The sequence below is a fragment of the Brachyhypopomus gauderio genome, chromosome 4 (assembly GCF_052324685.1).
Source record: "Brachyhypopomus gauderio isolate BG-103 chromosome 4, BGAUD_0.2, whole genome shotgun sequence".
In the NCBI taxonomy this organism is placed as follows: Eukaryota; Metazoa; Chordata; class Actinopteri; order Gymnotiformes; family Hypopomidae; genus Brachyhypopomus; species Brachyhypopomus gauderio.
In genome coordinates, this window is record NC_135214.1 from 29740206 (window position 1) to 29766844 (window position 26639).

General features: G+C 45.9%; 1 protein-coding gene across 6 annotated transcripts in view; it reads right to left on the reverse strand.

The window, feature by feature from the left end:
* The window catches only part of nol4la (nucleolar protein 4-like a), a 41618-nt gene that overhangs the window by 13912 nt on the left and 1067 nt on the right, over positions 1-26639 (reverse strand). For 2 of the 6 annotated variants that reach the window (XM_077003692.1, XM_077003693.1), the window contains 3 exons: positions 12623-12775; positions 9338-9449; positions 7572-7681 (listed from right to left, as the gene is read on the reverse strand). In XM_077003692.1, coding sequence (XP_076859807.1) covers positions 7572-7681; positions 9338-9449; positions 12623-12775 — 375 coding nt within the window. Of the gene's footprint in view, positions 1-5894; positions 6040-7571; positions 7682-9337; positions 9450-12622; positions 12776-12983; positions 16824-24451; positions 24578-25492; positions 25850-25873; positions 25903-26639 lie in introns of those variants that run through there. The other 4 variants (XM_077003694.1, XM_077003695.1, XM_077003696.1 and 1 more) reach the window with 4 other exon arrangements.

Below are 26639 nucleotides of genomic sequence, written 5' to 3' on the forward strand. Positions count from 1 at the left end.
GGAGCGAGAGAGAGAAAGAGGGAGAGGGAGAGATGGAAAGGGAGGAGGGCATAAAGATGGAAGGGGGAAAGAAGAGAGATGGAAAGAAAGATGTAGAGAGAGGCAGAGGTGAAGGGGACAGAAAGATATATTTTACAATGCTTCCAGTGGACTTTCTGGCAAAGAAAAACACAAACTTTAACCTTCACTTGTCCAAAGTGACAACTTCCTTGCCGCTTCATTACTGAACACCCACTTCACACTTACTGCAGTCGCCTACAGGCTCAGGTCAAAGTGAACAAAGGAGACTGTCACCACAAACACTGCTTCTTTCCCACCCGTTGCATTCTGGGCCAACATAAATATCACATTGACATCTTATTCCTTTTAGGAGATACCACAGGGAAACAGAAAAGCAGTCATGGGTTCGTTATTCGTATTCGTGCTCTCCAAGGTCTTCCACATGGCTGTCACTGGTGCCTTCCTGAGGAACTGCTTCCCAGTCCCAACAAACTGGAAATGGGAGGGAATGAGGGAGAAAGGTGGTTCGGCATTAAGTACCAAGTGACTCGGAGTGGTGCTATTTTTAAATGTGTTGAAGCTGGAACCCCAAATGTGCTCACTGTAGCGTGACCCAGAGAGGAGTGGACAGGGGAGGAAGAAGGGGGAGGAGCTAAGGCAGAACTGAGGAGAGGGTGGCTAGTTTCAGGAAGAACACACTTGAGGAGCCGAGTGTAGCAACGCCTGGTTACATATACCATTTGCAGAGTTTCATACTTGATCTGGCAATCTGGAGTGACTGTGACGTGGGTGTGGGTCTGTGTTTAACCTGACATGTCAAGTGTCATGACCCTTCCTATAACCAACAGTGGATTCTAGGAGCTGTGAAAACACCTCTTTCTGTGGTGGATTGCTGTATAATAAGGCAAGAGTGAGAAAGCTTAGTGTGGCTTCAAGAAGGTTCCAAAAGCTCACATGAGCCATGCTTATTAATCACCTTACTGTTGGATCAAGAACCTTTCCTTTCCTGTCCTTCACATCAAATCATTCAGCATGAAATAAAGTCCCCAGGACTCAATAATCCATCAATATTCTGCTAAACAACACCCATATGCTGGGTGCACTTCCTGGTGTGCACTAGCCATACTGGACAGTCTTAGCACAGCTTGCCAGCCCCATTCTTAGCTTCCTGTGTGCCATCCCCTCACTCGTTATCAATATAACAATCTCCCCTGAAGAACCATCCCCCAGCATCACTGAACACACACACACACACACACACACACACACACACACACACACACACACACACACACACACACACACACACACAAACACGCACACACACGCGCACACACACGCACACACACACACACAAACACACACAAACACACGCACACGCACACACACACACACATACACACACATACACACACATACACACACACACACACACACACACACACACACACACACACACACACACACACACACACACACACACACTTCCACACTGTTCTGCCACCTCCCATTCCCATCCTCATTTCTGCATTGCCTACGCCCCATTCCTACCCAACCACATGGCTATATGACATGCACAAGCACACGCACACACATGCACACACACACACACACACACACACACACACACACACACACATACACACATACACACACACGCCTGCTTATCCCCCTATGCTGAATCTTTAATGCAACCCCCCCCCCCCCCCCCCCCCAACACCATCGGCACCCCCACCCAAAACACCACTGGTGCTATCTCTCCTAAACACTCCCTCCCCCATCTTTCACTGCCATCCCTTGGTGTTCCAATCAAGCAAGGTCCAATGCTGACAGTGCACAGGGATCTCAGTTTCATGTTCCACATGAACAACAAGAGTCTCTCTCTCTCTCACTCTCACTCTCCTCTACACCACGTACTCCTTGCACTATGTAGTATATCGTTCCCTTTTCCTCGCTGTTTATCGATTTCTATGGTAACAGGCAGACTGGAGAGGGTTAAAAAGAATGGAGGGGCTCTAGCAGGGAAGAGACGTGTGGGTGGTGTGCACACTGCACATGGAGGTGGGGGTGGGGGTTATGGAGGGAGGTGTGGAGGAGTGCGGCTGCATACGGCCACTTGTCTACTGGAGACGCGCTCTTACCGGCTGTAATTTTCACCCCCCCCCCCCCCCCCCCCCCCCACCCAACACCCTGCCCCAAATTGCCGTACTGAGTCACCTCGACAAAGCCCAGAGGTAATGTGCAGAAGCACTTAAGCTAAAGCCGTCTGCTCCTGAAAAACTGTCAGCTGAACTGAAAGTTGCCATGGTGCAATGTCTCGGAAACCAGGCCTCAGACTTGATGAAACGGGCCCCCTTGTATGAATCACATTTATATACATGGGATGCTATTTGTCAGTGGCTACATGTTAACTGACAGGAAAAAAAAAGATAAATCAGTCTTTCCTGAGTGATCAAAGAAGATTTTGCTCATTTAAATCTCCTTGAGGAAAAATACAATTCTGTTGGATCAAAGAGGCTACTACCATCGACACCAATCCTGTCTCACTAAGTCTGGTATCACTTAGTTTCAGACACATATGAAATGATATACAATTTACTACAATTGTATTAATTCAGGCACAAAAGTTTATTCTGTTCTAAATTCTTTAACTTGTGAGGAGAAATATAAGGTGTGCCTTTTTAAAAAGGTACATTAGCTTTAAGCTGTCTCTGAATACAAATGTTGTAGTGGGTTGGCTTACGTATTTGGCGTGTTCTAAGTTTAATGGTCATGCTCATACTACTGAAGGTGCATGTGCACAAACACCAGTATGCATTTAAAAACTGGATAAATCTGGACATCTGATGCCATCAGGATATTCATGCTTCATCTTTGAAAAAATGCTTGCAGTATAGTAGTTTGTGCCGAAGATCCATAAAGAGGAAAAATTCTGAACATAATTAGACAGAAGTTCTTCAGATAGATGTACATGCACCAGTGCTCCTACTTCCCTAAATGTCTGAACACACACACACACACAGATATAAGATGTAAGAGACGTGAGGGCTTATCCTCAAGGGGAACACGCTGCTCCAGGACGTTTGGATGCTTGGTGCACATAATGTTATTGGTGTACTTGGTGTTATTGGTGCACGTTATGTTATTGGTGCATGTGGTGCATTAGGGTCAAAATGAGCGTTGGCATTATATAGGGTCTGGCAAAAAAAAGAGAGAGGGAGAGTGTGAGACAGAGGGAGAGAGAGAGTAGGAGAAGGAGAAGAATGAAAGAAAAGAGCATGATATATAAAGAGGGAAACAGCAGAGATACAGAGATGAGAGCTGGACTTTGAAGTAAAGGAATTCTGCATTCTGTTTGTGTGTGTTTGTGTATGTTTGTGAGCGTGTGTGAGTGTGTGTGTGTGTGTACAGTAGACCATCAGTGAGAGGAGCAGAAAGCTTATAACCACAGTGTGCTTAAAGTGCCATGACATGAAGAAGGAGCACAAAGGGGCCGTCGTGGTCTGGCCACAGCCAATCAAGGAGGCACGGCGAGGCGGTCAGTGCTGGGGGAGGCAGCAGGGAGAGCAGACTCCTGGTCAAGGGCTGAATGAAGTGGGAAGGAATTTAGCCCAGGAGGCTGCTCTCCAGCTGCTTCTGGTCCCACGGGGTGGGACTCATGGGGTGGGGGGTGATGATGAGGAGAGAGAGAGAGAGATGGAGGGAAGGAAGAGAGAAGAGAGAGAGAAAGAGTCAGGGCAAGTCCCCTGCAGTTGCTGCAGCAGATCTGGAGCTTGGTGCTGGTGGGATGATTAAAACAGAAGGAGCTTTTAAGCTATTGGCTACTGCTGCTCAGAATGGGCTGCCAGCCGAGAAAGACCACAGTGACTCGACCCTAATACACAAACACACACACAATCTAGCACAGTGACTCGACCCTAATACACAAACACACACACAATCTAGCACAGTTACTCAACCCTAATACACAAACACATACACAATCCAGCACAGTGACTCAACCCTAATACACAAACACACACTCCCTCCAGCACCTCTAGCACAGTGGCTCGACCCTAATACACAAACACACACTCCCTCCAGCACAGTGACTCGACCCTAATACACAAACACACACTCCCTCCAGCACCTCCAGCACAGTGACATGACCCTAATACACCAACACACACTCAATCCAGCAGAGTGACTTGACTCTAGTGCACAAACACACACTCACTCCCTCCAGCACAGAGACACATCCCTAATACACAAACATGCATTCCCTCCACCATAAGCAACTGCCCTGTGTTGACTTCCCCCTCAACAGCTTCTGTGCACACCTCCCCTGTGTGGTGCACAGACAGCTTATTAACATACCCATCACACTGATGAGGAAGGACGTAGTGGTGCAATGTTTTAACATTTGAACAATCCACTTTTTCTTTTTACATTATATGAGCCAATCTTTTTCACCATTAAATTATGTCATAAGAATGCCCAGAGAGCATTTCAATAAGCTGATAATGCACATGAATTACCTATATAACATGCACATGCAAAATGGATTAAGCATGCAGCCATATGTACTGCGGCTTTAAAACCTTTTTTCGCTGCCTTTGTGCAATAGTTTTTCTTCGTCTCGCTCTCTAACACACATGCGCACATTGGCACTTATTGATTTGATGCAAATTGCATGTGCTCTTGTTCCAGAGACAGTAGTAGTGTACATTGTGCTGTCTTAGGAGTTCCACTACATACCCCAGTTGAGCTTTAACAGTAGTGGTACTGTAGGCCTACAGGAACGGGCTATAATTATAGTAATTCATCCAAGAGATGGCCATGCCTTAGTACGCTTTAAGGGTTAGAGAAAGGGCTCCTCAAATACTGCTAAAACTGCTTATATGTGTAACGCTTTTCTCAAACGTCATGCTTCAAATAATCAAAAAATCAAAGATTTTTACTAAGAACAACAAAGGGAAACGCAAGCTGAAACAAATATATCTTCAGATATGTTCTGAAAGTAGAAATATTACAACAGTCAATATTTCAGTTGCAGAGTTTGAGGGACACGCATCAAGAGTTTGGTCAGGTCTGAGGTAGCCCCAGAAGTACTACTCCGAGTACCCACTGAGGTGTGTAAAGGAGAAATCTTAAGTGGGAGTTGTGAAAGACTGCAGGAGATAACATAAGTTTGTGTCCAATGCAAGAAGCTACTGGTAGACAGTGCAGTGTAGCAATGAACAGTGGTGCTGCGTCTGAGCAGTGCGGCTGGAATGAATTAAATTGAGGATTCTAGATGGGAAATGCAGTCGGTGCGTATGAAAGTAAAGAAGGTAAACAAATCTAAACAGTGTTTCGACATTCACTTTAACTACCGAAGTAACTAAAGTCGAAAACACAAATTTGCTAAATCTTGTGTCCAATTTTATAAGAAAGTGAAATCTAAAACTGAATAAGCATAAACCAAGTCTACAGCAAATACGGAACGTAGCTTAATGGATGTTAGTAAACATGGGCCTATAGAGATAACAAAAATGACAACAAAAGCCAATATTAAGTTTTCGTTCAAATGTCTGCTCAGCTCATTAGTGGGACATACATTCTGCGATCAAATAGCTTTGCTTTAAAAAGTAAACAGGCTACTCCGATGCCGAGCTTATGCGGGTTACGCATGTGACAGTAGGCTACGTTAACCATGTATCTATATATCACCCCTAAGAAACATAAAAAATAGGCTATTAGTCGACAGGTAAATCTACCAGTTCAGTAAAGCTTTTAGCTATGAAATTAAATGCAAGCGAGGCAAATTCGATCTGTCACAAGGATATGATTAGGTATGTTACATGTAATAGGTTACCCTAAAACATGTTAACATTTTCTTTATAATTAATGAAAGAATAAAAAAGAACAGATACCTTTTTTAGCAGCTGTAATCTTTTTCACTTTAATTTGCCTAGGAAACCGGTTAGCGGGATTTAAACCGTATCTTTCCCTTTTCTCTCAGCGCCCGCGATTCTAGTTTTATTCTAGCGGCTTGAGACATAGGAGTCTCCCATTCGTGCGGACTCCAGAAGGAGAGAAGGAGAGGGCGGGGTCTATACCGCTCAAGAGCAGCTCGGCGAATCCCTGCACATTTTGATTGACAGCTGTGCCCCCACCACCCCCCACCTCCGCGGGCTTCCACTCCGTGCCCTTTGTTTGTGAATTGTCGCCTGTTCTTGAATAAAGCTATACCGAAAACACACGGAAACGGTGCAGTGATCTCAGAGAGGTAGACAGGTCCCAGAAGGATTTAATGTGATCATCTTACAATAGACAATAGACAGTCCTGACTTAGTGCCGTTGGCAGAGAGTGGTGTTCTTATCTATGCATTGTTCTTTTATAAAATTGTTGGAAGTCAATTAGGAACTGCTAAACTGTACTCGTGCTGTATGTATTAATGCGTAATGAATTCAGTTTTTTTTGACTGCAGACTCCGGACAGCATGTAGAGTAGGTGAACACTGCTCCCTAGTGTTTAAAGTGCGTAATATCCTTTAGACAAGTACAATCTGGCAAGTGAAACCTAACTAAACATTTGCAGGCGTGTCAAATAGCTAAACATTTAACACTGCACATTTTATAAATGTAATGTTCATTAAGTTTATAAAGACTATGTGAAAACTTTACAGTCACTGGTAACAAAAAATCGGTCATGTCCATGGAATGGGCAGCTGTACAGTTTTACAGTTTTACAGGCCTTTCCGCACAACTTAAATGTGTGAATTGAAAGGCTGCCTTTTGAAATCTTGATTATAAGTCATACAGAGTGGCGTTTATAAGCCGTAAGGACGGGGGTAGCTGCAACCCATGCTATTCTAGGCACCCAGGTATATACTGTTGCTGAGGCAACAGAAGCTATAGGAATTTACCTTGACGACCACATACTGCATATTATGGCCCTTCAGCAATAAGCCTGATGTTTCAGGCACTGAACCATATAGCTGCTACAATAGTGCTGTTTTGGACACTGGAATTGACTTCTGTGGGGTTTTGATAACGTTTCGGACACTCTGGAGTTTGTCTGTGGTGTTAATTTTGGCTCTTTATCAAAAGCTGTGCAATAAATAGTAAACATCCATGCATGTAATTATGACAACACTGTAATGCACAGGTACAGTGGAGCGCATCGAGTATAGAAGGTGAATGGGGTTATAAGGGGAAGCTTCTCTGCCATGATATTATGGCCATATTATCTTCTGCAACTCCACACGACTAGACAGTAAGCCAGATAATGGAGAACACTCTATTAGGAGAACCGAGAAAGACAAGCTCCCCCTCTTATATTCTGAAGCCACACCAACTTTACCTTGTGCATTCTGCATACACAGTCATCATTTGTAAACAATGCACTACAAACCATAAATTGTATTAATTTAAAGTTATTTAACTTGATAGAAGCCAAATGCTAAATATTTACCCAGTGTTCATTGTGCATCTTCTTGCAGGAAAAGATGTTTAAACAGTTTATTCACTCTATTAAATATAGTTTCACATTTTACTACTCAATGGACATTAGCAGTTCCTCTGCTATATCATTCAAGTGTTCTTACCTGCTCGTTGGCATTCATGCACTGCAGTTTCATCTGTTTCAGGTAGGTGGCAGTAAGAGGCATGTTGTAGTCTATCAGGTCTGGGACCAGAGATGTGGGACGGTCATTTTCTGTGGGAGTGAAAACTGTTTTAGTCTCTCAGCATTAGTGCCTTATTTACAGAGAAGTAATCACACACACACACACACACACACACACACACACACACACACACACACACACACACACACACATACACACACACCAACATACACACAGACCAACATACACACAGACCAATATATATACTACACACACACACACACACACACACACACACACACACACATACACACACACCAACATACACACAGACCAACATACACACAGACCAATATATATACTACACACACACACACACACACACACACATACACACACATACACACACACCAACATACACACAGACCAATATATATACTACACACACACACACACACACACACACACACACACACACACACACACACACACACACACACTCAACCATTCATACACACATACCACGGCCACAAAGGCCATGTTTAGGCAGAAGTATATTAACATGTCATAAACAAACAGATTACAAGCATCATGACTGAGATATTTTCCGAGATGTATTTTATAAAATATAATTTTAGCAGATCTCAGCATGTGTACCATGAAGGCTGCATCAGTAACTGCCTCATAAAGACAGCAGTCCCACATATGTCCACTGGAGGGTGTTATTGAGGATCGGTTGACAACCAAAATTCCCATTGACAATCCCTTGGGTCTTTGTTAAATCAAACACAATAAATACTGCCTTGCCTTTGTTTCTTACATGTCTGTTGATCTGTTGAGCTTATTCAGTTCAAAAGCTACAGCACAAAGCTCTGTAAGGCAAGTCAAAATGTCATTTGTTGGGGCCACGTGTGACTGTTGGTGAGACTACATGGGCCAAGCAAAGTGGATGATATAGCCTTAAAAAAAAGAAAAGAAAAGAAAAAAGAATGGTCTACTGAGCTCAAAAAATGACATCTTTTTAGATCCATTGCATCAGCACTGTCTGAGCATCTATGAAGAAGCCCGACTCAGAGAAAATGAGTCACCTATGTGACTAACAGCAGACAGACATCACGCCATTGTGCTGAATTGACTTATTGGCTACTGACCACAATGCACGAAATGTATGAGACTGATGTGACGAATTACAGTATATATGCAGTCTAAACACAAAAATAATTCATGAATACAGGCTATGGATTTACAGCAATGCCATGGAAGATGTAATGAAATAAGGTCTATTCAGAGCTCAAGGATGTGTCTCACTATGGTCCTTAAACACGTAGGAGAGGGAGCATTAGTCAACCCGTGTGCTGTCAGCAAACAGAGTGCACCTCTGTCGTATGCAGTCTACTCAAACACTGACGTCTTTAAATGACTAGGCACGAAACGTGGTGTTTTCTCAGTATCAATACCTTCAAATGCTTCCTTAATTTCAACACAACATCATGTAGGTTAAAGGGCCTAAACTATATGTATGCTATGCATGGCTAAACCATGGTTTTTATGCGCCTATCAAAGATATTCAATATTTGTGCAGCATTAACAACGATGCTCAAAAACAAAAAAACAACATTAAGCAAATGTTCAGTAGTTATACCAAAAGCAAAGGCTGAAAGCCTTAAATGTGAAAGGTATATATTTTCATGTAGGTTTTCAACATCAGGCTTTTGTCTGCTCGAAGGTGAGAACAAGCCTCTGACCTTTGAACTCAGCTGTGCTAGAGTTGATGTGCATCCTCTTCTGGCACTCCCCACAGCTCATCAGGAAGCGGGTCACTGCCTCGCGGGGCAGGAAAGCGTACGTCTCCGCAATCTGGCAACCCAAGGAGGGAAAGGGGGGTATGTGTAGGAGAAGGGATCAGAGGATGACAGAAACAAAAGAGACCAGAATTTTGGGAGAGAGCACATGGGATGGGGCATTGGTAGAAACTAAGGTTGAGTGGAGGATGTGAAGCAAATTGAGCTCTGTAATATAAAATGTTATGTTCTAGAGAATAAAACGTTGGCTTTCTGGAATGTTTGCGTTGATTTGCGGTCCTGTGTCACTGGGGAGCTGCGTATGCTGTGATAAAGGGTTGCCTTTTGTGCCCCCTTCCATTCCTTCTGCCACTATTTTGCGTGCGACCTTCATATGGTGTGAAAAAGAGGAGTGAGAGAGAGAGAGTAAAAGTAAAAGAGGGTGAGAGAGGGAGAGAGAGACTGAGAGAGAGTGAAAGTAAGAGAATGAGTGAGAGTGAGAGTGAGAGTGAGAGAGGGTGAGAGAGAGTGAAAGTAAGAGAGAATGAGTGAGAGAGGATAAGAGAGAGGGTGAGAGAGAGGGGGAGAGAAAGAGGGGGAGAGAGAGAGGGGGAGGGAGAGAGAGAGAGAGAGAGAGAGAGAGAGAGAGAGAGAGAGAGAGAGAGAGAGAGAGAGAGAGAGGGAGGGAGAGAGCACAAGTAGCAGGCATATCAGGGACGCCTGGCTCCCCTCCTTCCGCCTCTGGCTGTGCTGAGGGAAAAGGCCATTCAGAGAAAAAAACCAACACCAACAACAGCAATAAACACACACACACCTCCCAGAATACCACAGACAACCCTCCCCTCCTGGCCTGGCCGCAGAGGACTCACAGGAGTGGGCGTACGAGACCTGACAGCAGCTTTCCCCAGGGCAGAGGCTGAGGAGAGGAGGTGAACCCAACCCCAAGGGCGCGGTACATGACCTCCTCACTGCCTCTGAAGTCCTCCAAACACACACTGGCTCACACCCACATACACTTACCACCAGCCTCTCTCCTTCCTGATTGTTTCTGAACCACATTAAAGCATGACCTTTCCTCTCTGTGTTTAGGTGATACCCTTCTCTGGCAGACCAGCGTTCTTAACAGCTCTGCTTAATTCCAGGATTAAGGAAGAGAATCTCTGCTGCTTCATGTCTATTCTTAAATCTAAACCAATATAATAAACTAATCCTTTTGGAGACAGGGTCGCATGCAGATCAGTTAACACAACCTATTTGATGGTAAATCAAATAGGTTGTAAATCCGTGCAGTTACACCATATCGCCACAAGAGGACAGAGTGCATAGGCAGCAATAGGACAAGGAAATGGGCCAAGAGGACAAGTCTTGAATTTGTGAAGTGTTTCAGAGTAGACGGGTTAATTCTCATAGGTCTATACTGAACCCATTCATAAAAGAAATACTGTTCTTAAGTTTGCCACTGGGCCATCTGCATTTTCAATATTGGCGTTAATCACACACAGTTATTTCAACCAAAGATGTACTATTTTAAAACTCAGAAATATGCAGTACATATTCCAGAATCTTGGAAGCTTTAAACCTTGAAGCCACATATGTATTACACTACAATTAAATATTAGAAAATGGCAATCCTTTTCTGCTCAGGCCAGGGGTGGAATTGGGGTAAACAGCCTATCACCATCAGTCATGGTCGATTACAGCCAATCAAAGCCTGTGCGACCACAGCGAATCGCACCAATCACAGAGTATCTTTGCTAGTCACAGCTCATTTTAAAAGTCACAGCCAATCAGGAAGCACTAAGGGCAACAAGATAGCGGCGAGTAGTAGAGTTGGACAGTCGAGCAGGTCTGTGTGGCGACTCTGCATGGCAAATGTCAGAAACAGACCTATCAGCCGGCTAATTACTTTAATTAGGTGATTAGCAGAGAGCTCAACGGGGGCTGGAACCTGACACCTGCTTTCACACACAGTGGGATCATAGCTCAGGGCACAGACCAAGAATGCTTATCTTAGATGGCTCCATATAACTGCAGTCATAAGGCACAAGGAGCGCAAAAGCTGTTCCCAGATCAGAGAACTGGCCTGGTGTTCGTCTCTCCGTTTCATTTTGGACGACAATGGTTCAGATTAAAATGCCGTGGGACGTGATCGTGATTCTACAAACACCAGTAAAAGAGGATTTTTTGTATATAATAAAGCATTTTAATGAACCGTTTAAGTGCTCTCTATATATTTGGAGTGTTTTAAGAGCCCTTTTCAGATTGTGCCAGTCGAGAGCACGGCTCAGAGAACCTTAGGCACTTTTAACCCTGTCCTCACGCCGAGGAGAGCGCTGTTGACACGCGGGGACTCGTTTTAAATCGTTAGAAGGCGACGATAAGCCATTCTGTAGCGCAAGCCCAGGGAAATGAAACTGGTCTGAGACGCTGTGAAGTAAATGAGAAATTGAGCCAGAGACTCTGCAATAATATGCAATAATGCATTCAGAGAGTTCATCTGGAGTCGCTTGCTTCCTGTTTAGGCTGTTGGTGTAGTAGTACTGATGGGGAGATGGGTAGGGTTCCGGAGATCAGCGGTGAGGAATGGAGTATCGAAATGTATCGAAATCTCTCCCTGTCTACATATTCCATATTTTAAACCCACAGTCAGAATGAATTATACGTCCCTTATTTCGTGGAAACATTTTTAACCGTGTTCGTTTCCCAGTCCACGGCCTGCTTCGCACACAATAGCGCTACAGGTGCAAGATGGCTGCGGTTGCCTCAGCAACAGCCTGAAGCGCTCACTATTAGTCATGCACATACATTAATGTATATCGGGCATTTATGAAAACAGTTATAAACAGATACACATCAGACAAGACAAGGTGATATTCTGTGGGTTCAAGTCAGGTTGACATAAGAATACGATTAAGTTCCATACTCAATACATTATGTCGCTAATGACCATAGAATCTAAAGCAACATTTAGTCAATAGTGCATTTTAAACTAATTAAATAAGCATTTTTTTCTTTCCATTACCATTTAATGGTTCACATGGTGAACCATTTAAAACCATTGCGTACTCTTGACACTTTAACACCACTTAATTACCCATATATATTTATTACATTACATTTTAATGGAATGGTCCATTTTCTTATTCTTAGACTATGACATGTTCGCAGGTAATCTCACCCCATTCTGACAAACCCGTTGCTGAACCATTACCGAACTAAGCTTGGAAGGGTGTTTAGTCTGAGCCTCACCGCTTTGTAAGTCTTCTTCTGGCCGGCATGTTTGGGTGCTCTGCCTGGGTCAGCCCCCATCTCCACGTGCATGGCATAGATGATGTCGAAGAAATCCTCCACCACTGCCACACGCTTCAGAGAGCTGTCCTGCGACTGTCCACCATCGGTGCACTGTAGACCAACAGAGAGACGGGGGACGAAGGTTGGGGGGGGGGGGGGGGGATCAGCCCTGTGAGGATGAGGCCACGCTCTGAGTTACACATGCAGCACCTGCTACTACATCCTGTTGCAGACAGTACGACTGACCTACAAATCTACAGTGGACTACAGGTATACAAAGCTGGTAGGTACAGCCATTCATACAACTACGTTAACATACCACTGCATTCTTCCAGGGAAACTCTTTGCTTTTCTCCGGGGTTGACTTTTTCGGCTAAAGCACTTTAAACGCCTCCAAGCTTAAATGAAAGGATCTCAGAGCAGAAATTCTTGTCTGGGATAAAATTCCTTTCTGGCCTCATTCACAAAAAATAGATCCAACATCTGCACTCAAGTCTTGAGATGCTTACAGGGTATCACAGTAAGTGCTGTGTTGCCGTGTCTTGGTGTAAACCCCTAAAACCTACGCAGACATTACATAATTGAAGCTTCCCAGAGCACCCCATTGATCCAAACCTAATACAACACAAGGAGAAAAGTTTTTTTATACTGAAATGTGCAACTCAGCGAGACACAGATATCGAGAGATATCAAGAGAGAGAGAGAGAAAGAGAGAGAGAGGGAGGGAGAGAAGTGTGGTTTTCAAATGCTTTTCCTGCAGCATTTAAAAAAATAACACCATTCCGTGCCACACTCAAACGTACGCACGCACACACAGCCCCACCTCCTGCCACAGGCCCCCCTCACAGCCCTGCTTTCCATACTCCTGACCCCGTAGCTATGGCAACTGCCAGCGCTCTCCCGGGCAGGTGCGCAGGGCAGAGGGGTCATGTGACACCCGCTGTAACTCCGAGCGCCACAGAGATCGGCCAGCTCCGCTGGCCCGTGTGAGGCCGTGCCGTCACCTGCGTCGGTTTCGGCTTTCCCCGACGCCACTTCTGCTCTTTGTTCTCCGTCTTTGTTCTAGCTGCGTTCACCGCGCGCCGCCACTCGAGGGCCGCCTCTCGTCTTCGGTTCGTGTCCCTGCTGCATGTTTACTTTTTGCGCTCGATGGTTACTCTGCGGTTTTTGCCCTCAGCCCTGGACCAGGGTGCTGCCCTCTCGCTGCTAAAGTGTATCGTGGATATGAAAACTAGTGTTCAATGTCACGCACTCTGATAGAGGAGGAAAGGGTAGACACTGGAGAAGGAGAAGGGTATCTGTTTGAGAGCTGCAGCAGGTGTGTGGGGGGGGTGGGGCAGGGTTACGTGCGTGCATGCGTGCGTGCGTGTGTGTGTGTGTTTGAGGACCTGGGACATCCTGGTCTGGCTTTTGCACTTGTGTCAGTTGATGTACAGCAGCATCCTCAGCCTCCCTCTTTCACTGTCTCTCACTCTCTCTTAGTCCCTTTTTCTTTCTTTCTTTCTTTCTTTCTGTTCTCCTACTGCACTGGACACCTCCCCCTCTCCACCTCTCAGTCTCTCGCTCTTTCTCCATCCTCTCTGCCGGATATTTCCTTCCCCTCTCTGCTCCTCTCCATCCATCTCTTTATCTGTCCCACTCCCTCTTCCCTCTCTCCCTCTTTCTCTCGCTCCTCTCTCCCGAGTGCCAGGTAATGAACGTTGCTATGGCAACTAAAACCAGCACACGGAGCAGGCTCGCTTTAATCCGACCCTCTATAGCCATCCTCCTGTGCATGTGCTTTTGCTCCTGCTAATAATTATCACCCTTATTACGTTCATATCAGTCAGAATGTATGTGATTACACTCGGGCCTGCTGCCGTGTTCATTACACAGGAAACAATGGGATGTCCACACACCTGGGGCTGATGTGGTCCTGTCCTGTTTGCTACTCTGTTTCCCCCCTCCTCTCTCTCTCTTCCTCTCTCTCTCTCTCCCTCTCTCCCTCTTGTTTTCTGTCTCTCTCACTCGTCCTGCTCTCTCTCAGCTACAAGAAACTGTTACAGAAATCACCCCTCTAGGACACGATGTGGTGCAGACTTTTCTCGCTCCTTTGAGTCGAAAACTATAGCTTTAGCAGTGGGGAGGAGAGTGCGTGCGGACGTGTGTGTGTGTGTGTGTGTTTCAGGCCTAAGCCCTAACTCCCCTGTCCTACAAACCACTCAATTACAGCTGCACACACACACACACACACACACACACACACACACACACACACTCACAAACACACACACACACACACACACACACACACACACAAACACACAAACACACACACACACACACACACACACACACACACACACAAACACACAAACACACACACACACACACACACACACACACACACACACACACACACACATTGCTCCCAACTTTAAGCCCCCCATTTGCCAATCTGAGTGCACATCACGAGAGGCCTGGGAGGTGGGTGCAGTCACAGGTGAACTGAACCAGTGCTAACCCCATCTCCAACCCCACCTTGCACTGCACAGGACTCCACCCTCAGCAGGACCCAAGCTGGACTGCATTAACCCCTGCACAAAGCTGGAAAGCAAGTACAGCAAACATGTCACCGCCTCACAAGGCGTCCCAGAACAAGAGTCAAGACGTCTTAATTACTCCATAGAGCAGAGGGTTTGGTTACGTCTTGGTCTGATGTGCAGCATTGGAATATTGATTTGTTGCACGCTTTGATTAAAGTGATCAACACTGTGGTGTCCGGGTGGATTTTAGGAAACATTTCTGCACCGCACAAATAAAACCTACGTATAACCTAATTATGACCAAATTGCCAAGAGTTATTTGTCCATCCTTAGAATACATACTGGTGTAATCAGCTTCTCGAGCATGGTAAAAGAGCTGTGATGTTTGTCCTAAGGCTCCTAGACTTTAGAGTAATTCTGCTCTGAGCAAAGGTAGTATTTCAAGAAATTATCTATTCACTGTGTTTAGATTCACAGGGTTATTATTTTGTGTGTGGTATAAATGGTTAGGTTTGAAGCATGTGTGTGTGGGCGTGTGTGCATATGTGTGTGTGTGTGTGTGCATGCGTGCGTGTGTGCATGTGTGTAAATGTTTAATCATTAAACTGCAGTACAGTGGGACATTGTGTGAATGTTTGTGTGTGTGTGTGTGTGGTGCACATGTGTGTCTCAGAGGACAGCAGCTGCTCAGTGGGCCAGTGAGTGTGTGGTTTCATCATCATCACATCATTTTAAAGAAGCACCATGAAATGTCAGCGCCGGCAATCAGCATTTCCCTGCCAAAGCTCTCTTTTCTTTCTTTCTTTCTCTCTCTCTCTCTCCTTCTCTCTTCCCTCTCTCTCTCGTTCCCTCTGACACATGCTCTCCTTCCACTCGTCTCTCCACTCCCCTCTCTCTCTTTAAATCCTGCAATCCACTGCTTACTCCAGATGTGGCATATTATTCATCCCTTCTGTCCCCTCTCCTGCTCTCTACACCTCCTATTCTCTTCCTCTCTCCTTTTCTCTCTTTCTCTCCCTGTCCCGCTCCAAACAGCTCTGTTGCTAGGATACTGGAGGGGCTGATTCGGCAAGTGGCCGCCTCCGACCCCCCACCCCCCTCTGGCAGTCTCACACACATATTCACAGTTGCACACGCACAGACACACACACACACACACATACACACACACACACACACACACACACACACACACACACACACACACACGTATAGACACACACACGCGCACACACACAGACACACACAGAGTGCACTGACTTGCTAAATAGTCCTACACACACAGGGGTAGGGAAGAGAAGGAGGCAGCTGGGTCTCACATGCACATACACACAAACACACACATACACACAAACACACACACACACACACACACACACATGCACACATACACACAAACACACACACATGCACATGCACACATACACACATACACTTACCCTTACACATGCGCTTACACACACAGGCCAGCAAAAGAAGAGACCCAGCAAATATTTAAAAGGAAATGGGCAAAACCATCCCGTGCTGAGAGTCTATAAAACAGGAAAGTGTCACAGCATGGAACAAAACCCAGTAACACTCCCACAACACTGATAAGAGCAACAGTAACAGTAATGGCAACCTCATGCAAAATTATTCTTATCACACACTGCACAATATAAAAACAAGCACTACGGAGAAATGCATTCTTACAATTTCTACATGAATCAAAGAATTTGTGGGTTAAGAATATATACTTATCACTGCTTTCCCATAATAATCGTAAATACAAGGAGGCAATGGTTTACACATACATATTTACACTCACTCTCCTGCTTATGCATATATGAGGAATGCTTCAGACACAGGACAAGAAGACTGCATTGACCATGCCCATATGTCCATCTAGATGTGAACATAGTACTGAAGACAGCCAGGGTGAGCGTGCAGGACGGGGATCAGTGTGTCTTCTGATAATAGCCTCCACTTCACCCTTCACACTCATACTGTTAATGGCACAGAATTAGCATAACTTTGGATGCACATATGAACAATGGCAGTGTGAGTGTACAGTATTACAACAAGCTGTAAGAATTATCTTGGCAGGTTGGAGCAGGTGTGTTTGTGTGTGTGGGGGGGGGGGTGACAAAACAGCTAGTTTCAGTACTAGTTTCAGTACAGAATTTAGACGACTTCATTGCAAACATGATAACAAGTCACCTTTTAAACTCCCATCATCCCCTAGTCAACTAATCATAAGGGAAATGGGACAACATGGAAAACCTCCATGTGTGTCCATGTGTGGGAGGGGGTGACGGGGATGGGGGGGGGGGGGGGGGGGTCAGTGTGGGGGGGGGGTCTTTTGGCTTCTCTTTCTTCTTTCCATCCCTTCTATCTGTCCTCTGCTTCCCCTCCTCCCTCTGTGTTAGTTCATAGAGCCCCTTCATTAAATCCACATTATGCCTCTCTCTCCTTCACTATCTCCCTCCCTCTCTCTCTCTTTCTTCCTCCCTCTCTCCTCTCTCCATCTCTTTTCTCTCTCTCCGTCCTTCTCTCTCTGTCCCTCTCTCTCTGTCCCTCTCTCTCTCACGTCCAACCCTCTTCGGTATCCATCTAATGCCCCAGCTCTATATTGTTTTCCTTCTCTCTCTCTCTCTCTCTCTCTCACACACACACACACACACACACACACACACACACACACACACACACACACACACAGAGCTCCCATCCCAAACTCTCAGGTCCCTCCTCCCTCTGACTTTACTGCTTCTCCGTGTCCCTATCACAGTCTTCATTTTGCTCGAACACACGTGATCGTTATCACAGCCACGGCCCTGCGCGCTTCCTGGCTTGTCACCTTTCCCCTCGCCGTCATCATCCTGCATCGTCGTATTGCAACACTCGTCCTCGCTGTCAATTAAGATCATCTTAACGATGCGTCGCCACCGCAAATATTGCGTCGTGAATACATGCGGCTATCCGAGCGTGCGTGGCTATGCGTCGCGCAGACCACAGCGGTTCTGTGGAAATCGCCAACAGGAGTAGGACCACCCACGAGAGAGAGCGCCTCCACCGCAGCCAAACACAAGCGGCAGCGCATGTTAATGACTCGCCGTTCGTTTGTTTGCCGTCCGCCTCAATCGGTCTCCGTCTCGGCGACGTTAATAGCACGTGCCACGGCGATGCCGCTTGGGTCCTGTGGCCTTGGGTGCCGTGGAGTAATTGCAGGGGGGACAGACAGACAGAGAGACAGACAGGCCCCACAACGCTAATGAGAGATTGCAGCGGCTAATTATACACAGAGAGACGGGGGAGAGGGAAAGAGAGAGAGAGAGAGAGAGAGAGAGAGAGAGAGAGATAGAGGGGTATGGGGGTAGGAATGGTAAAGGGGGAGTGAGACTCTCTTTTGTCCCACTGCAGCATCCTCCCAGAATAGAGATGGATAGATGGAGAAGGCTTTTATTCCCCCCCCCCTCTCTCTCTCTCTCTCTCTCTCTCTCTCTCTCTCTCTCTCTCTCTCTGATCCACTCAGAGTCTGACCAAAGCTGGCAGTGTGATGTGTATGTGGTAATCTGTGTAGGTGTGCACATGCAAGCCTCCGTGTGTATTCAGTGTGTGTTTGGGGTTGTGGATTTGGAGCAGAGTTCTCTCTCTCTTTCTTTCTCTCGCTATCTCTCACTCTCGCAGGGGGGAGGCCCTGGAGCCAGTTAAAAATGGTGTTAATTTCTGCTCCTATGGGAGAAAAGAACTGTCTCTCCATGGCAACAGAGAGAGGGTGCCGAGGGGAGGAAAACCAGAGCAGCACCATCAGCGACCCTCTCCCAGCACGCACACACACACACACATACACACACACACACACACACACACGCACACACACACACGCACACACACACACACACGCACACACACACACGGACACACACACACACGGACACACACACGCGGACACAGACGCACACACAGACACACACACACACACGGACACACATGCACACGGACACGCACACGGACACACACACACGTGGACACAGATGCACACACAGACATACACACACACACACCTGCATACACACGCGCACGCACACACACACACATTCGCACACATACACACACACACAAACACAGACACATGCATACACACACACAGATCCACACCCACAAGCACACACAAACACACGCACACACATACACACGCACACACATACACACACACACACATACACACACACAAACATGCACACACACACACATGTGCACACAAACAGACGCACACACAGACACACACTCACACACATATCACACACACACACACGTGCACACACACACGAACACATGCATGGCACAAAGACACACATGCAGACACACATACATACACACACACACACACACACACACACACACCAAATGCCAAAAAAGTTTCTACCAACCACATATACAGGAAGAAAGTCCCAAGACACACTCATTGATAAATATGCAGAAGCACACATATTATGGCTCAGCTCAGCAGGAAATCAAACAAACATGATGCAGCCAACTCACACACTCACACACACACACACACACACACACACACACACACACACACACACACACACATACACACACACACACACACACACACACACACACACATACACACACACACACACACACACACACACACACATGCACCAATGCACACACACTCAACAAATTGACCACATACAAGACATGACACGCACCTTAAATAGCACATTGTGCTATTCACCCTCCCACACCTACTCAGCACAGATACTTTCTTAGGCCTGGTGTCTCTTGTTCACATTCACACAATGACTAACCACTTGCTGACCACTGCTGGCACCATCGGGTCCAGTCTTCAGAATGCACAAAAGTCGAGATGGGACGAGACAGGACAGGACATGACAGGACCGGACAGGACATAAGAGGAGAGTAAAATACAGACAAGGAGAGGAGAGGAGGGATGTCCTCCTTTATCAGATCTACAGGTCTGAAACAAACAACCTCCGCATGGAGGAGACCTCTCACTTATGAAAGAGAAGACCGAAGTGGGTGGAGCAGGCCATGGGTGGAGCAGGCCGTGCCTGTGTGTGTCCGCACCAGAGTGTGTGTGTGTGTGTGTGTGTGTGACGCAGCAGTTAGATTGCCTCACTTCCCTCAGTGCCAGCAGCGAAAACGGTGGCTTGGTTGAGGTCTTTTAGCATCTGTCCATCACATGTGTCTGGCCAGGTACTGGCTTGCAGACAACCACATATAAAGCTTACAAAGTTGGCCTGTGGCAAATGCACCATGCAAAACTGTTAGCATTAATGCAAATGACTGGTAAATGTAGGGACCACTAGTGAAGTTGTGAGTATCAGGGTTGGGTAGACTACAGAGGCCTAGTGTTTGATCCCAGCTTTCTCTCTGCAAATATACACGCTAATTAAACACTTGTCGTAATTAAATTCCTTCCTTTTTTGAGGTTTGTCACTACTCGTGCTAATAACGGACTTTAAGAGCATTTAGTTACAGTTTCAGTTCAGAGCATGTATCTGGGGGGGGGGTCACAGCCCTGTGGAAGAGCTATAGCTGTTCCTGTGTGTTTTGCATTTGCAGGACTGGAACCCTGAGCCCTGGAGGGAAGCAGCTCTGGCTTCAGACTGCTATTCTGGCCAACCATCTGTTAAAAATGCTCGACAGTGTTTTATCCACCAGGGTTAGAGAAGCATCAGTGAGTGGGAAAAAAAGAAAAAAAGATTCTGTGAAAAAGGTGTATGATATCCTCACCAATAATGACATTAATGTTCCCTAGCAGACAGGCATATTCTGGGGCAGCCCTAGCGTGCTGTGCCTGGTCCCGAAGCTGACATGCCTCTTCCTCTTCACACTGGTTTACTTGGGTTCCTTCTCACCATGGACACAAAGTCATTTAGGATACACTGTCATTTGCTTTACCCAATTAATCTATAGGAACATTGATAAAGTGTATATTGGAAAGTCACGCTCTTGATGTCCTATGTGATCTTCCCACTGAAACTGGATAAGCACTACTTAAGTATTTGATATAAAGTGTTTGAATGGAATTAACTGTGTTCTTTGATGTTGCTTCTTTAAGACAGTGTGAGTGTTTAAGTCTTTGCTTGAGGTGTTTGACTAGAGCCACATCAGTACAAAGAGGCTTAACACTTTCAAAAAGTCACTAAAGCAACATGCTATGAATTTACTGTCAGACAGATTTCTGATAATCTTTAAATTAAATTTCATTAAAATCTTAATTAGGTTATTGTAGTTTTGTACATTTGGCAAGTTGGCGTCCTATTGCCATGGGCCAGTGTTATGAGGCAGCACATCACTAACACAACACTAGTGTTTCAAGATACACACACACTCACACACACACACTCACACTTATACTCACATACACACACACACACACACACTCACACACACACTCACACAAGGACATACACATGGACACACACACACACACACACACACACACACACACACACACTCACACACACACTCACACAAGGACATACACATGGACACACACACACACACACAGAGGATATTTCTGTTTCCGTTGGCATGGAAACTGAAAGCCATCATTTTCCTCACTTAAAATCTTTCAGCACCTTCACCCCCCCCACACACATCCCCACCCCCCTGATAAAAAGGCCCTAACAGAGTGTTTACAGTTTTTATCGGTTCTTCATAAGAATTGGTGGAGGAGATGAGAGGTGGATGGGAAGAGTTAGTGAGTGAGTGAACGGGTGATGGGGTGTTAACAGCTAGAGAGGTGCCAACAGTGAGTGACTGCAGTCTCCCCGGTTGTCACCCTCGTATGGGAGAATCCAGGAGATGATCGTGGCTCATAGCGGACACCTGCTTATATGTGGATCGCTATTGTTGGAGCATCCTGCCATGTAGAGTATCTCGCGGTCCAAGTGAAAGTGTGCATGTTGATAGCGCCTGTGTTCGCGTAGGACTGTGGTAGGCGCAGAGATTTATCCATAGGCTGTATGTTGAGCTGTGTATAGACGGAACAAAGTGTTGGATTATACGTGCCATGGGCGAATGGGGTGTGTGTGTGTGTGTGTGTGTGTGTGTGTGTGTGTGTATGTGTGTGTGTATGTGTGTGTGTGCGTGCGAACGTGCACCTGTGTGTGCGTGCATGTGTGTATGCGCGCACACATGCATGTACACGACTGTGCACGCTTTTCCTCTCAGTGTTCTAATCAGGGCATAATGAGAGATAAACGAGGTTGCAACACCACACTGGAGACTGAGCCTTCCCAACAGTCCCAGTGCCAGGGAAAGAGAAAGAGAGACAGAGAGAGAGAGAGAGAGAGAGAAAGAGAGAGAGAGAGAGCAATACAATAAAATCCTGATGAAACGAGAAGACTGAAGCAGAGAGAAAAATTGAGTGTTCAAAAGAAGGACAAAGAGAGAGGAGGAAATAAGGCCGCAGGAAATCTTGGAGTTGTGAAGGAACATGGCGCCTCACAAGTGCATCCAGTAGCACTTTTAGAGATCGCCCATGTACAAGGCTGGTGACACTCTGAAAAAGACCTTTACTGATTTTATTGAGGGATCAGGGCCTTTTCCGGTCTACTTGAAGTGTAATCTACTCAGGCAGATCATGGCCGGGTTGAAGAAGACAGACTGAAGTCAATGTTTCAGCTCGGATCTCTTGCTAGGACCTCCTTCATGCCACCTGCAGCAACTCTTCTCCTGTTATCTTCTCTTACGAACTCCACATGAGACCAGCCTCCCTCGTCTCTCCATCTCACTGGTTTTCTCTCACTTCCTCTCCTGTTTCTAAACCTCTGGCCTCATCACAAACACCCCCCCCCCCCCCCCCCCCAGTCCTCTCCAACCCTTAACCAGCTTTCTTTCTGTTCCTTAGCGGTCCTCTCCGTGCTGTCAGAGCTGGCCCCTTCACCCCTACACCTCCCCCACCCCCACCCCCACCCCCACTCCCGCCCTCCACCACCCCCGCACCTCCTGTGTGGTGAAACTTGGCACACCCAGGGAGCCAGCTGCATCTGAGGGGGCCTGCGTGCCACACTACGTTGGCGCTACAGCTGAAACCATGGCGGGCCCACAGCCCTTGAACCCAGAGCGGCAGAGAAGGAGGGGGAGGGGCAGGGTTTACATGCTGACAGCAGCGAGGGGAAGTAGAACACTTTGGGGGGGGTTCGAGAGACGGTTGAGGCAGGGAGGGTGATCAGGGGTTAGTCTTGCTGGATAAGTCAGTTTTGCACTTACATGTTTACGTGCTGTGTGGAGATGTGGAGATAAGAAGGGTAAAGAGACATAGAGGGAGAGACTGAAAGAGAGAGAGAAGGGGGAGAGATAGAGAGAGAGAGAGCGAGAGAGAGAGAGAGTCTGCCGTACTCGGCCTAAACACAGTGTGTGTTTGTGTCATTTCATTTTGCCACTGTTGACAGCAGAAACAGGAAACACGTACACACATTCTCACACCCTTATCTGCACTGATAGTGAATACAAACTAGATAGATGTTACTCAGGGATATATACAGAATCAAAATATGTCAAGAATAACGGTGATCCTACATTATCAACAAAAACTCTGCTTTTAAAAACACAGGATACCTTCACACCACAAGGGTGGGGGGAGGGGGGGGGTGATGGGAGGGGGTATTGTTGGGGTTCTTCCTAAAACCCCATCCCTGTATCTTATAATTGTAACTTAATCTAGTTCCCTAAAGCTTTGCAGTTATTTGGTTCTGTTTGCTGTTCTCTCTTTGTTTGCAGTGTTTTAATTTGCTCACACTGTGCTGGTGTGGGGAGGGGATTCCCCTACTGTTCCAGTCATTAAGAAGCTAATAAAAGTGAGGTGAACAAACCTTCTCTGCATGGACGGCTTAACTTCCTCTAGGACCGCCTAGTGTTGACTCCTGCCGGTCACGTTGACTGGCGAGGAACTTGTAGGCCCCACACAAGGCTGTGATAGAGGAAGTTACTTCACTCATGCCCTCTCTTGGTTCACTACCAGTGCAACCCTGTGGGCGTACTGCTGGACTAACCCATCGCTGCCTTGTCATGTGGCATGAAAGGAAATGGAATGAATCATGTGTTTTCTGATTCATGTTTCTGTTGGGATGGTGTTTTGGGAGGGATTATTTTGATACCATATGTCAATGCGGTTTCATGCCGTATTGTATAGTTTGCTGGTTATTATCTCCACTTGAGCCCTTGTAATTGTACGGCCATTGTGACTGTCTGTAACTCTCAACTCCCCCCTTCCCAAATTTGACAAACTTACTCTTCTGTGAGACTGACGGTAGCTTTTCATGGCTGAGATGTAGCTTATGCATCATCCTCTGACAGGAAGCTGTATTATACCCTGTCACGTGGGCCAATGGCGGGCAGGGACGGAATGATTGATGAACTGTTAAACAAATCGGGGCATTAAGGAGGTCTCAGCGGTGCTGAAATAATGCCGGTGAATGACAGTAGTGTACACAGCAATCAGATCAACGCATTCTCCTCTGATCTGGATGTGCCCGCGGAGGCCGGGGCAGCGAGCAAACGAAGACAAAAAGCACAAGGCCGCCTGCGCGTCTATTTTATGGGTTTATGTGCCTGGGATATTGGTATACAGTCATACAGTCATTCATACCTACTGGCAAGGGTGGGGAAAATGTTTGTGTGAGCGCTATCTTTGCACACTGGTTCACATCAGTAAGACATTGATTATGAATCAGTCATGCTTCCTTATCAAAGTGCTCCCTTTTGGACCACATGGTTGAGTGTGGCCGGGATCGCTGGTTTGTGGTTTGGGAATAATCTGTGGTTTGGGGAAATGTGGTCACAGTCACTTAGTGTGGCCAGACGCTGCATCCTCTGGGCAGGTCAAAGCTCATCTGTGTGGGGGTTAAGTTGTAATACATGTTTCTATGTTCAGATTATGCCTCATTTCTCCTAACAGTCTTAGAAATTAAAATCCCGTCTGGAGCTGCCTCTCTTAGGAACTGTCAAATGGTCGCGTAGCAATTATCTGCTAACAAGGATTTATCTACGCTTACATAGTTTTGCTTATTTTCCTGAAGAGAAAGAGAAATGACAGCAGATTTTTTACACAAAGTGAACAAAAGGGCTTCACTCACCCACATTTGGTTGTTATTTCTTTCTAAAAAGCACTTTGAATGATAAACAACAAAACCATTTATCATTTAACCTTCTTGATAAAACATTATATTTTTTCTCTCTTTAACACTGGTCATTTAACAGTAGTTTTTGTCTTTATTGTTCCTATCGTGTTTGTTTTTTTCAGACAGGGGTGTGTCAGGGGAGTTGGTCCCACCTGCTTGGCAGGCAGAGGTCTGTTACTGGATGCTCCTCAGGGCACTTCACAAAATGGTGGCTGTTCCTGACACTCCAGACCACAGAGGGAGACAGTTTGGCATTGTTCACTGTGGGTGGTGTAGGTCCCTGATGGCTTCAAAGGAGATAGTTGGCTAATTATCTTAATTTAGAAGGCTAATATATCTAATAATGTATCATTTTATTGGAAGTTACATGTTAAAAGCAAAACCAACCCATTTCATGGCTAGTACTTACATTAATGAATAATTTACACAACAGATAGATCATAAATGGTTATTATTATTATTGTTGTTGTTGTTGTTTACACAGTTTTGTTGCTATTATTGTTATTAAATGAATGACATCAGTGCATCTCTACCTGTTTAGGATGTGAGCAATCAGGAACAAGCAGCAATTTAAACCTGAGAAATGAGTTTAAATTGTTTACTTTCGCACATTCGTGTGCATGATAATTCACTTAGAAATTGTTATTTGCCAAATTTCTCAAAAAGAAGAAGAAGCTAAGTTCTATCGTAGTCCTGGGATGGTAAGAAAAAAACCCGCCCCGCGAGACATGTAGAGCAGAACAGGTAGGTTACCAGAGCAACGAGTGCCAACCGTCCGCTCCGCCCTCATCTTACACAGGACAATGCATGTGGTATCTCTTGCTACAAAAAGGACCATGTAGAATATGATTTTCAAATAGGCACTTCGTTTCGTGCGCAACAATACTGTTCTGTTACAATGAACAAGCACTGTAATGTCTGAAAGAGGTTAGTGTAATATTTTGAATAAGGATATCTCAGTCTAGACAACGGGGTCTGACGTGCCCACAGAAGGTGCAAGCGACCCTCGAATGGTCCCTAATAGTTATAGTCGAGACATTAGCTAAATAAACACAGATGTTCCATATAATTATTAATGTATCTGGTGTTTTTAATCAACGCTGCCATCATATAATGTTTATTTCTCACGTTTTCCAGCCGCACGCGCGCTCGTGTGCACTCCGGCATTCCCAACAACTGGGAACGCAAAGCTCACCACCCGCGCGCCCCCGACCGCGAATAAATTGTCCAGCTTCTGTCACGAACCAGTGGTCTAGATATGGAGAAGGCATCACATAAAATCGGATGTCTCACTCAGCA